Here is an 11,621-nt window from a genome sequence, read left to right as displayed (position 1 = left end):
TCCATGTCTGAAGGAACAGAAAGTGCTTCCTCTCTGGAACGTTTGGAAGGAGAATTGGTTATATTTCTACACTGCACAGCACGGTTAACAGTAAACCTGAAGCATAATGAATGCAAATTAAAAGCAACAAGAATAGTCTAAAAGCCTTGTCATTTTACTTTTCTGACTTTCACTAAGTGCAGTATAACACATTCTAATGCTCCATAAAGCTTAATAATTTAGGACTAGGCATCTACAGCACAGATACATTCCAGACATTGTAGGGAGGAAATTTCAGTGGCCAGAGCTCAGTTTGAGCTGCAGCTGGCCGGTGCTGCGGGTGAGGTGTGACGGGAGCTGCTGCCCCCGGAGCTGCTGCCAGCCCGTAGCAAACACCGCCCCGTTCGTTCGCGGGGGATGCCCAGCACAGGAGCCGCGGTTCGTTCCAACACTTTATTGTCACCGGTAGCGCTCGGTCTCCGCCGGGACGGGCGGGACGGGACAGGCCAGGCCAGCGCAGGGCCCGGGCCGTGAGGGAGCGGGGCGCGGCGGGGACGGGGCAAGGCTGGAGGCTGCGCCCCTGGGGCCGTGCCACAGCCCCGGGACAAGGACAGGGACAGGGCGGGAGCGCTTGGGGCCCGTGCCCCAGCCCCGGGACAAGGACAGGGGCAGGCTGGCAACGCGGCCGGGCAGGGCTGGAGGCTGCACCCTCGGGCCCACGCCACAGCCCCGGGACAAGGACAGGGCAGGCCGAGCTCCCGCCCGGCCCCGAGCCGCCGCTGCCGAGGGCGGGTGGGGAGCCAGGGCTGCTGCCCCAGCTGCAGGGCCTGGGGCTGCCCCCCGCCCCTTGGTCCCCAAAGCCGGCAGCAGGAGCCTCGGGCCCCACCGCCCCTGGGGCACGGGGCCGGGGGCAGCGCGAGTAGTCGAAGTACAGAGTGATTTCGGATGAAGAGTAGTGTTACACCGGAGCCCTGTGTCTGCCATCAGTCAAACGAGATGAGCTGGGCCTCCCCGCTGCCCGGGGGCTGCTGCCCGGGGGCAGGCGCTGCCGGGGGCTGCTGCTGGGGGGGACCCCCAGCTGGGGCCACCTGCAGCAGAGGAAACACCTTTGTCAGTGTGTGCCTTCATTAGCACACGTGCCCCACTGTGTCCTGACCCCCAGGGCTGGCGGCACTCACCTGTTGGTAGAGGGGCTGCTGACCGGGCAGGTAGGATTGCTGGGCTGGCAGGCTGCTCAGTGCTGTGTCCTGGCCCGGCAGGGCAGACATAAGACCCTATGGGAACGAGGGGGTGGCTGTCAGAGGGGCTGGGGTCCATGCAGCACCCACAGGGCAGCGGTCCATGGGCTGGAGCCCAGCCATGCCCTGTCCCCCACGCCCAAGCAGGGAGTGCTCACCTGCATGCTGTAGGGCTGGTAGCCCATGGAGACAGACTGGCTGCCCATGTAGCCCATGGTGCCCGACTGGGGTGCCTGGGAGATGGCTGGGATGCTCTGCGACTGTGAGGCTGCAGTCTGTGGGGAGAGGTTGGTGAGAGGTGGCACAAACAATGGCTCACTTCTCCAGACAAGTCCCTTGAGCCCAGAACTGGATCTCACTCCAGCCCACTTCCACAGCAAGAGCAGCAGATGTGGAGATCTGGAACCAACCAGCCCGTCCTCCCTCCTGCTCAGAGATCTCGTTGCTGAGTTTGGGTACGTTGTCCAGCCCACAGAGCCCCCAGCCCCTGTCCCAGCTGGCTGCAGGCCATGCTGCCTCACTTGCCTGGTAGCCCTGCGTGGGTGTGGGCTGGTAGGATGAATACGCAGGGGTAGTGGTGGGCACCGCCGGCCCCTGCTGAGGCCCCTGCCCACTGCTGGCACCCGCCTGGTACATGTAGGCATTCACCATGCTGGGATCTGGGGGGAGAGAGCAGAGGTTGGAGAAACCACCCCAGACTCTCCCCTGTCCCCACAGGCTGAGCTGCCCGACGTACCAGTGCCGGGCATGGCAGCGTAGGGCCCAGTTCCCCCTTGTGCAGCCTGGTTCATGTACACGCTGTGCATGGGAGAGCCCTCCACAGAGCCAGCTGGGCTGAACGTGCCAGGGAAGCTGGTGGGCCCAGAGGGCTGGTAGATCACCCCGCTGGCTGCGGGCATGGCCTGGAGCTGGTGGGAAAAGGAAAGCCAGGTTAAAGCCGCAGCCCCTGGAACCTGGAAGGGGGAGCCTAGCCTGGCAGCTGTACCTGAGCATAAGGCAGGGAGAAAGCTGGCATCTGGGCTCTCATCTGGATGGTCTGCTTCTGCTGCTCCAGGCGCAGCTGCCTCTCCTTCTCCTGCTCCTGCAGCCTCTGGATGGCCAGCTGACGCTGCATCTCCAGGTACTCCTGTGGGAACAGGGCTGGGTGGTGGGAGGCACCACACCACACACCCCTGCCACCAGGGCAGCCATCCCTGCCCGCCCTGGGCTGCCCTGCAATACCCCGGATGTGCTCCCCTGCCTCACCTGCTTCTTCTGCCTCATGATCTCCAGCTTCTGTGCCAGCTGGATCTGGCGCTGGCGCTCTGCCTCCTCCGCGGCACGGCGCAGCTTCTCCTGGTGCTCCTCCCGCAGCGCGTTCAGGGCCCCGCGCGCGTCCCGGATCTGGGCCAGCTTGTCCTGCAGGCCCTCATAGTACACTGGGGAGGGAAGGGACACCTCAGGAACAGGGGGCAGAGCGCTCGGGCTGCCCCTGCACTGCACAGCAGCCCCTCTCCAGTGAGCCTGTGCCGCGGGAGCGCTGAGCCCCGACACTGGGGCAGCCCCGGCTGCCGCCCACCCGCGCCCAGGCCCGCAGCTCCCCCAGCCCCCCCAGCTCCCACGCACGCCTGCGCTCGTCCAGCTGGTTGAGCAGCTCCAGCAGCTGCGGGTGCATGTTGTTGATGGACTGGAAGAGGGACAACACGGCAGAGTCGTTGGTGATGCTGCGGCCTCGCATGTGGTTGCTCTTCATGCGGTTGACGAACGTGGTGACCGCGTTCTGCAGTGCCTTCAGGAACTGCTCGTGGTTCTCCTCAGACTCACCGTTCTGGTACTGCTGCTGGAAGGAAGGAAGGAAGGATGGGGCAGCCGGTCAGCTGTGACCTCCCAGTGCCAAGAGCCAGCAGAGCCCAAGAGTCGGGTGCTTCTTGCCCCTCAGTGGGTGCCAGACGCAGGCCCAGGCCCCCCCTTACCTCAACCACCCCAAGAGGGGCAGGGTGGGCGTCCCCAGGCTGCACAGCAGGCTCTGTCAGGGACAGGGGTGCTGATGGTGTGGGGCTCTTGCGAACCTCCTCCTGCTTTTTCTCCCAGTAGTTGCGGTTCAGGTACCGAGCCAGCTGCCAGGGAGAGAAGGAAGATGAGCGTCAGTGACTCGCAGGAACAAGCCTGTGCTGCAGACTAGCAGGGCCAGGACCCTTACCTCTGGGTCAATATCCTCGGCCAAGGGAGCAGAGGAATTCTGGAAAGAGACAAATGGAGAAAGGCAGTTGAGCAAAACCAGAGATCCCCAGGTCCCACACAGGTGCTCAGCTCAGAGCTGGCCATGTATGACCACCAGTGCTGAGCCTCAAAGGGGACACAAGCTGGGAGGCAGTGGAGGCACCTCAGTCCTGGCTTAGAACACACCTTCTTGCTCAAAACAGAGTGAACAAGCAAGGAGTTGAACGGGACAAATATTTTCCCTCAGTATGGGGATTAAACTGGACACAATTGGGGCAGGCTTGGGCTCAGGAAGGGGCCTGTGTCCAGGACTTCACGTGCAGGAGCTCAGGAAGGGGCCTGTGTGCAGCCACTGGACGTGCAGGAGCTGCCAGGGACGTACCACGGGGGGGGAGTAGAGTGTGCTGACTGGGGGAGCCGAGGACGTGACAGGAGTGGGCTCAGCCTTGGGGTACATGGAGTAGGTTGTTTTCTGCCTCTGCAAAAGAGAAAATTGCCAACTCAGAGAGAGCCCAGGCTGCTCCAAACCAACCACAACACAGCCTGTGCCAGGCCCTGCTTTCACCCTCCCACTCCACAGGCTTTGATCCTTGCTCACACCAGGACATGTCCAGAGATCCGTTATGGCCCAGCACAGCTGGGCTGAAGAGCACCAACCCCTTCCAGACCCCAGGAGCCAACAAACCATTCTCTCCTTCTCCTCAGCCTCTGACTGAGACAAGGCAATAGCCAGCTGGAGCTCCTCTTCCTCTTGCAGCGCTGTCTCATCACGCTTTGGAGGCAGCTGCAAGTGGAAAGGTAAGGAGGTGGTCAGTAATGGGATCAACAAACAGGTCAGGATCACCAGATCGCCTATGGGGCAGCTGCTCACCTGGGACTGCTGAGAGAGGGGGCTGGTCAGGTACTCAGGGGGCAGTTCAGAGGTGGCAGCAGCTTTACCCTCAGTTTTCCTGTAGTGACAAGTGATAGTATGGACTGAAACCTCCCTTCTCTGCACCAGAGCCCATCTCTGCACCATGTTCCAGCAGCAAAGCCCACTCCCAGGAAGGAAGAGGGCCCAGCCCAGCCTGCACAGCCAGGGAAGCCCCCCTTGTGCTCTGCAGGGAGCTAGTTCCACACCATGTTCCCCCCTCAATGTCCCAGCTGTCTCAGGCAAAGAAACCCACCACGAAGGGTACTGACTTGTTGAGATGCTCGTAGCAGGGCTCACAGACTCTCACTTCCTTCTCAATCCCAAACTTGGGGATGGTGGAATACTTGGAGGAGCATTTTCCACAGAAGATCTGCCCGCAGGCCCGGCAGTGGTGCTGTGAAGGGCAGGAGACGTGAGTGTAGCGGCAAGACATTCCTTCTCCCTTAGCCAACATCACTCAGACACTCCTTTCCCTGCCAGCCGCCAGGAACCGTGGCCTGACCCAGCACACTTCACACAGCAAGTCCTGCAGGGAGTCCTGCAAGCGCCGAGGGCTGTGCAGAGCAGGGAGCCCAGGAGCAGCACCCACCTTGCGCGTCACGACGCCAAACTGCACCCGGCACCTGTGGCACTCCTCTGCATCCACCCAGTCTGGAGCCTGCAGGGGCCAAGGGAAATGGAGTCAGGAGGGAGGAGTGCATTGGCACCAGCCCTTTCAGGAGCTCTGATGGCAACAGGGCTCTCTCCTGTCTCGTGGGGAGACTGGGGGCATCTGCAGCTCAACAGGAAATATTAATCCCCAGTTATCTCCTCTTGTGTTCCTCAGAGACTGTGATGTTTTCCCAGCCAGTACAAGATTTACTAGGAAACTGTCTGCACAGCAATCGCTTCAGCAATGCCCTGCTGCCTGCCAAGCTGCTGCAAGGCCAGTGAGCAGGAGGAATGATGGCTCTGACCCCCTGTCCTGGCCGGTTCTCCCAGCAAGGTCTCCAATCAGCACAAAACGGGGGAATGTGAGACCTGCAGGTTTGCAGAAGGGGATGGGGAAGGGATGGGATGTCTGTCCCACGGCTGCTCCCCCACCACAGAGCTCACCCTCTCTGCAGCGAACATGGCGTCGCTCTCCTTGAACTCCGGGAAGACGTGCCCTGCAGGAGGAGAATGGAGAGAAAAGGGAGCTCGTTGTGAGAGGAATCCTCTGGCACAGGGAGGCCACGTGCCTGCAAGCTTGTGCTACAGGTGCCAGCTCAGCACCACCTCTTGTCTTGACCAGCACCCCCCTGTGACACACCAGGAGCAGGCTCCCCTCAGCCATGCTCTGAGGACAGTCCCCAACTGCTTCCCTTACATACCCACAAGGGACATCACAGGCCTCTGGATAAGGGGCCTCTTATTTATTTCTCAGTACTTTGAACCGAGGGGGATAAAAAGCACACTGGATGGGCAGGCAGGGCTGTGAGTTTCAGCCCTTCAATGGCCAGAGCTTGGCAACACCAGCTCAGGATGCTGGACTGACCCTCCCAGCTTGTGCCACTGCCTGCAGAGTTTCTGGAGCACAGAAGGAAGCAGAGGCAGCAGCATGTCCCTGCCCCAGAAGTGAACACTGCTGTCCTGGACAGAAGGGAAAATGTCACACCAACACTGTGTCAGCAAGTGGGACCGTGGACCTATGATGGGAGCAGGAACAAAAGCCTGTGAGGAAGGAACTGCCCCACAGCAAATCCCTCCCAGAGGACACGATGACTTGCTGCCAGTCTCCCCAAGAACAGTTGCAGCTCCTGCTTTTCAGGTCTCCCTGGCAGCCCTGAAGGCTGGGCTGGAGGCCTAGAGCAAGGCTGCCCTGGTCCATTGCACTGTGCCATGTCTGCAGCAGGGTTTGGTCACCCTGAAGGGTTTGTTGGGTATTGGGAACCAAGGAAGAGCTCAGTGCTGCAAGTCCAGATTTTGCTCACTCCAGGCACTGAAGTGCCAAGGCTCCTGCAGGGCAGAGCTGTTTGACCAGGTGCCCCCTCACCTGTAGCCACAGTCCTCACCTTCCACCTTCATGATCTGGTAGGTGTCCTGCACCACCTTGTACTTGGGCTCGTTGCGGAAGGCGTGAGCCCAGGCCTGGATGAGGTACAGGATCTTACTGCGGACACTTGTCTCCACTTGCCTCTGCACAGGAAGGGAGGAGAAAAAACCTCTCAGAAAATGCCCCTGAAACCCAAAGCATGGTGTGAACCCCCTAAGGAGAAGCCAGAAATGCCACTCAGGAAAGAGAGACTTTAGAGTCCTCAGGAGAGGTAAGAGCTGTCAGAAACCTGCAGCAAGGACAATGCACAGCACAAACAGCCCCTTCAGCTGCCCCACTGTCCCCTCCAGCACAAAGAACACAATGTCCTTGTGCAGCACAGACTGAACAGAGCTGTGGCCTTGATGCTCAGAGCAAGTGCCAGCACCCCCTCACCAGAGCCCCCCATCCCACACCCAGAACTCTGCAGGAGCCCCAGCTGCCCAGGACAGCAGAGCCCACCCTGCCTGCCCCTGACAGCGCTGGGGGTGCCTGCAGGCTGCCAGCAGTGCCACTCCACGAGAACTCGGAGCCATCTCAGGATGTGACAAAGTGAGGACAGCTGGCACGGCTGCCCTTTGGAGGCAGGGCAACTGCACCACACTTCGGGGAACTGGAGGGAAGTTGGCAAGCCTGTTCTGACCTCAGCCAGCCTCAGGGCTGCCGTGTCATCAGCTGCCCAAGTGATCACATCCACATGACTGGCTCTTCCAGAAATCCCCAGGAAGCACAGCAGCACTGTCGAGCTCTGATGTTAGCCAAGACCTCGGCCCACACAGCATCACTTACTGACAATTCCTGGAGCTCCAACTTCTACAACATTTGGCAAAATCCTGCATTCCATACATGTCACAGCCCTGAACCTCTTCAGAACTTGGACTGTTTTACCAGCATAAAGTGTTCATAAGAAGCAAAGCTCCAAGTGTGGAAGGAGAATGGGGCAGTTGTGGAACTCCTGAGGCAGGCAAGGACTGAGAGAACCATGAAATCCCTGGATGTGATTCGATCTCCTCAGCCCTTGGAGTGGCTGTGCCACCACACCTGGCTGTCATGCTGTGGCAGTGCTCCTGCCTCAGGAGGAGATCCTGCAGGGAGACTGAGTCAGCCCTAACAGGAAGGTGACACATGGCTCACAAAGCTCGGCCTCCAAGGATCTGGGTCACCTGTTTGTTTATTTCTGGTGGAAGACAGAAGTACAATGCTAATGAGCTCTTGCCTGGGCACTGCTGTTCTGAGCTGGGAGCTGGAGACAGGAGTTCTCATTTCCACTTCACTAAAGGAATTCCCCAGTCCAAGGACACATGAAACTCCAGCAGGCACCAGACTGGTGACAGCTTGTAACAACAACTCATCAGTGCCAGCAGCCATGGTCACATCCTGAACAACTCCAATGACATGGCCGTGATACGGAGGCAGCTCCAGCTGGTTTTTCCTTTGTTGCTTTACCTGCCTATGTGTCTCACACTGCTCCATGAGAGGGAAGTCACCTTGTCACTGCCCAGGTCCTTGGTACAGGTGCCCGGCCATCATCTGTTTTCCTTTGCTGTTCCAACCCAAGTGTTGCATCCAGGAGCATTTACCATGGAATGGCCCAGGCCCCCACAGCACATTCCTGCCATTTCACAGTGCAGGCAAACCTCTGCTCCCACCACATCTCCTCCTCCCAGAAGCCCTCCTCACTGCCTACACTCATCCTTTCACAGCACACGATAATCTGCTCTTTTCTGAAGTGCATTTCCAGTTTCCCTTCTGCTCCTTACCCAAAGAAGACACAAGAGAGGACGCATACATTTCTTCCTGTTGCTGCTGCTTTTCCATAGGAAAGAAACTGACAGTAAAATAAATCTATTTACCTTGAGTATTTCCTTCAGCTCCTCCATGGTCTGTTTATTGGCCACCTCGTCATGGACTGTTTGGCCACAGTTTTTAACCACCGACTCCATGACCTGCAAGGGCCAAGACAACATCAGCCCACAGCTTCCTGCCTCCCCTGCAAGCTGTGGGGGTCCCAGCACACACTGCAGGTTGAAGAGGGGGCAGTATTTAAACTGTGAGCTGTACTGGGGCCATGACAATCCACTCCCTGTACTGAGAGCCAGCTGCCCTTCTCCTCCCTGGGGGCTGGGGGCCTTCTGCTCTGTGGAACCAACCCCAGTGGGAGCAGCCCAAGCCTCAGCTCTGCCTGTTCCAAAGCCAAGATGGAGCTAAAGCATGAAGGCCCTGGCCTGATCACCCCAAAACCTCAGTGCCAGAGCCGGGAAGAGGCTGGCTCCACGCTGGGCTGCAGGGAGCTGTGCAGCCTGAAGGCAGTGGTGGGAAGGCCCTGCCTGCTCCCAGCCAGGTGCAGTTACCTCCAGCGCGTACAGGGCCACGTGGGGATTCTTGTCATTCACCTTCTTCTTGATGGCGTTGACGGCGTATTTCGCCCTGGGCAGGGGAAGAGGGGACACGTTCTCAGGGAGATCCCACCTGCTGCTGACAGCCACCAATCCCCACCGTGACACAAAGGGCACAGCGAGCTCAGGGGTGTGTGATGCACTGAGTGAAACCGGCAAGGAATAAGCACACTCCAGCTTGAGTTTCCCTGAGGATTTCAGGCCAGGGGAAATGTGCAGCTGCCAGGCTCTGCGAAGCACATCAGGGTGTGCCGTACAGCCCCTGCGGTGCTCTCACGGAAGGGTATGAGAGATGTGTGTTACAGGTCCGAGACCCTGGCAGGGTGTCTGTGCTTCCCCCGCAGCCGGCAGAGCCGTGCCCGCAGCACTTACTGCGTGTCTCCCTGGCGGATCATGTCGCAGATCTGCAGGATGGACTCCCAGTCTGTCTCCAGCAGGAGCTGGCTCGTGGCCTTATCTGCAGTGAACAAACCCGGTGCCGCCGTGAGCCGCGCTGCTCCCGCGGCTCCGCTCCGCCACCGCCGCTCCCGGAGGCTGCGGGCGTGGCGCTGCCCCGAGGCTCGGGGTAAACAAACCCCGATGGCACCGGGACAGCACCGACCCTCCCTGTACAGACACCCCAGCGCTCGGTGACCTCCCGGGCGGCACCGGGCTGCGGCACCGCCACCCGGCCCGGTCGGCCCGGCTGTGCCCCGGGCCCGCCCGCTCCCGGGGCCGAGCGCTGCGGACCCCGACCCGCTTCCCTTCCCTTCCCGTCCCGTCCCGCCGAGGGAGCCGCGCCGGTACCGAGGAGCCGCTCGAAGGTGCCGCCGCCGCGCCCCATGGTGTCCGCCCGCCGCCGGCCCGGCCCGCTCGCTCCAGGCCCGGTCCGGTCCGGTCCGTTCCCCGCCCCGCCGCGGCCCTTCCGCTTCCGGCTTCCGCCGGGGCGGGGCCGCTTCCGCCGGGGCGGGGCCGGTGCGCGGGGCGGCTCCGCCATGGCCGCGGGCCGCTCCCCGCCCACCTTCCTGCTGCTGGGGGCGGCGGGCGGCGGCAAGAGCCTCCTGGTGCGGCGGCTGCGCCATATCCTGGCCACGGGGCGCGGGGCACCGGGAGGGCCGGGCTGGGCCGGGCTGCGGGGCCGGGCGGAGCGTGCCCTGGGCCGTTCCCGGAGCCGCCGTGTCCTTAACGCGAGGCACAGCTGAGCGCCGAGCAGCCCGCAGAGCTGGGCGAGCCCCCGGCCACGCTGCCCACGGTAGGTGCGGCCCGGCGGGCCCGGGCGGGCGCGGGGCGGGCGCGGGGCTCGGCCGCACCCCGCGGTACCGGTACCGGTGCCCGTCCCGCAGGTGGGCACCAACCTGACGGACCTGCGGCTGCCGCGGAGAGTCACCGTGCGGGAGCTGGGCGGCTGCATGGGCCCCATCTGGCCCAGCTACTACAGCGAGTGCAGCGCTCTCCTGGTGGGTGAGCAGCACCGGGGCCGCGGTCCCGGGGTGCTCCCGGGGACACGGGCTTGTGGGCCGGTGCCCCGGTTTCGCCCCGGTGCGGGACCCCCTCCGCCGTGGCCGCTCTGGCCCGGCCCGGGTTGCTCCCGGCACTCCCGCTCCCCGCTTTCCCTGTTCCCTGCAGTTCGTGGTGGACGCCTCCAACCCCACGCAGCTCTCCTCGTCCTGCATCCAGCTGCTCTCGGTGCTCTCCGCCGCGCCGCTCGCCTCCGTGCCCGTCCTGGTGCTCTTCAACAAGATGTGAGGAGGAGCCCACCGGGGTGCCGGGAGCGGGCTGTGCTCTGCTGCTCGTCCCAGGGGCTGGGGAGCGCTCAGCCGGGGCTGGCTGGCGCGGGAGCCTCGTGCTGGGCTGATGCTGCAGCTGCCGTCTCCCCGCTGCAGTGACCTGCCCTGCTACATGTCGCTGGTGGAGATGAAGTCGCTGTTCCGCATGCAGGACGTGGTGGCCTGTGCCACGCAGCCCATCACCATGCTGGAGACCAGCGCCCGCGACGGCACCGGGCTGGCCGAGGTGCTGCAGTGGCTCCGGAGCGCCCTCCGAGAGCCCTGCTGAGCCCAGCCGGCAGCCCAGGACACTCCTGCCGCACGGGGAAATGGCCCAGGAGCAGCTGCCCTCCTGGACAGCGCCTTGGGCTGCTGATGGACTGCATCACAGTAAAACCCCCACCACACTGTCCAGGCTGGTGCCTGCCTTGTGCTTGGAGGGAAATCCTGGGCTTTCAGGGAAGGGACAGGCAGAAGCCACAGAGGCCAGACTGTGCTGGCAGCTCCAGGCACAGGAGGGGTTCCTGCAGCAGCACCTGAGCTGAGCTAAGCACGGCAGGGGTGGCAAAGGGCCCCGGGTTTAGAAGTGAGTGCACGGGGGCTCCAGCCAGCAGCTCTGGCCCTGTGAGCCTCATGCCAGCCCAGGAACAGCGGGGTGACCCTGGGGAAGGCCTGGGTGACCTGCTGGGTGTCAGGAGCTAGGGCAAGGCCAGTGATGGGGCTGCTTCAGTAGGGATGTCTCACAAGCTGCAGCAAGTGCCAGCCCACGGCTGCTCTCCAGCACTCCCCTGGGCTCAGCAGTTTCAGAATGGGTCACTGGAAGGGATCACCCTGGGTCATCCCAGAGGACATGGCACAGGATTGCATCCAGGCAGTTCTGGACTATGTCCAGTGAGGAAGGCACCACACCTTCTCTGGGCAACCTGCTCCAGAGTGCTGTCACTGGCGCAGGGAAGTTCTAACAGAGTACCACAGAATATTGGAGGGGATGCATCAAGATCATGTTCAGGTGGAACTTCCTGTGCATCAGTTTCTGCCTGTTGCTGCTTGTCCCACTGCTGGGCACCGTGGAGCAGAGCCTGGGCCATCCCAACACCG

At 61.9% G+C, this 11,621-nt stretch overlaps 2 protein-coding genes across 3 annotated transcripts; one reads left to right on the top strand and one right to left on the bottom strand.

Moving 5' to 3' along the window:
* Positions 1-418: 418 nt before the first annotated feature.
* On the bottom strand, positions 419-9,700 carry HGS (hepatocyte growth factor-regulated tyrosine kinase substrate). 2 transcript variants are annotated; one of them, XM_074555139.1, is made up of 21 exons: positions 9,565-9,700; positions 9,151-9,235; positions 8,734-8,809; positions 8,236-8,328; positions 6,363-6,486; positions 5,425-5,477; positions 4,919-4,987; positions 4,599-4,723; positions 4,288-4,366; positions 4,102-4,200; positions 3,799-3,894; positions 3,397-3,435; positions 3,170-3,313; positions 2,823-3,036; positions 2,463-2,635; positions 2,203-2,343; positions 1,954-2,125; positions 1,743-1,876; positions 1,376-1,492; positions 1,158-1,253; positions 419-1,067 (listed from the first exon to the last, which is right to left on the bottom strand). In XM_074555139.1, exons 1-21 carry the CDS (start codon positions 9,599-9,601, stop codon positions 963-965), a joined length of 2,271 nt encoding a protein of 756 aa, XP_074411240.1. In that variant the 5' UTR covers positions 9,602-9,700; the 3' UTR covers positions 419-962. The 2 variants fall into 2 exon arrangements, with proteins under 2 accessions (XP_074411240.1, XP_074411241.1); XM_074555140.1 differs by having other exon boundaries at positions 2,823-3,033.
* ARL16 (ARF like GTPase 16) lies at positions 9,600-10,935 on the top strand. The gene is given in 5 exon segments (XM_074555169.1): positions 9,600-9,945; positions 9,948-10,009; positions 10,101-10,214; positions 10,384-10,499; positions 10,641-10,935. Coding segments are annotated over 5 exon segments (810 nt in total). The 3' UTR covers positions 10,813-10,935.
* Positions 10,936-11,621: the final 686 nt, after the last annotated feature.

This window comes from Zonotrichia albicollis, chromosome 19, assembly GCF_047830755.1.
Source record: "Zonotrichia albicollis isolate bZonAlb1 chromosome 19, bZonAlb1.hap1, whole genome shotgun sequence".
NCBI classification, from domain to species: domain Eukaryota; kingdom Metazoa; phylum Chordata; class Aves; order Passeriformes; family Passerellidae; genus Zonotrichia; species Zonotrichia albicollis.
This window is presented reverse-complemented; position numbering and strand designations above follow the sequence as displayed.

Bases quoted from the DNA above. Each gene is read 5' to 3' on its own strand.
- HGS (XM_074555139.1), bottom strand. From the start codon at position 9,601: ATGGGGCGCGGCGGCGGCACCTTCGAGCGGCTCCTCG. The intron at 5,478-6,362 runs GTGAGGACTGTG...CTCCTCCTGCAG, and splicing joins CCAGATCATGAAGGTGGAAG to GGCACGTCTTCCCGGAGTTC. The intron at 2,636-2,822 runs GTGCGTGGGAGC...TTCCCTCCCCAG, and splicing joins CCAGCTGGACGAGCGCAGGC to TGTACTATGAGGGCCTGCAG.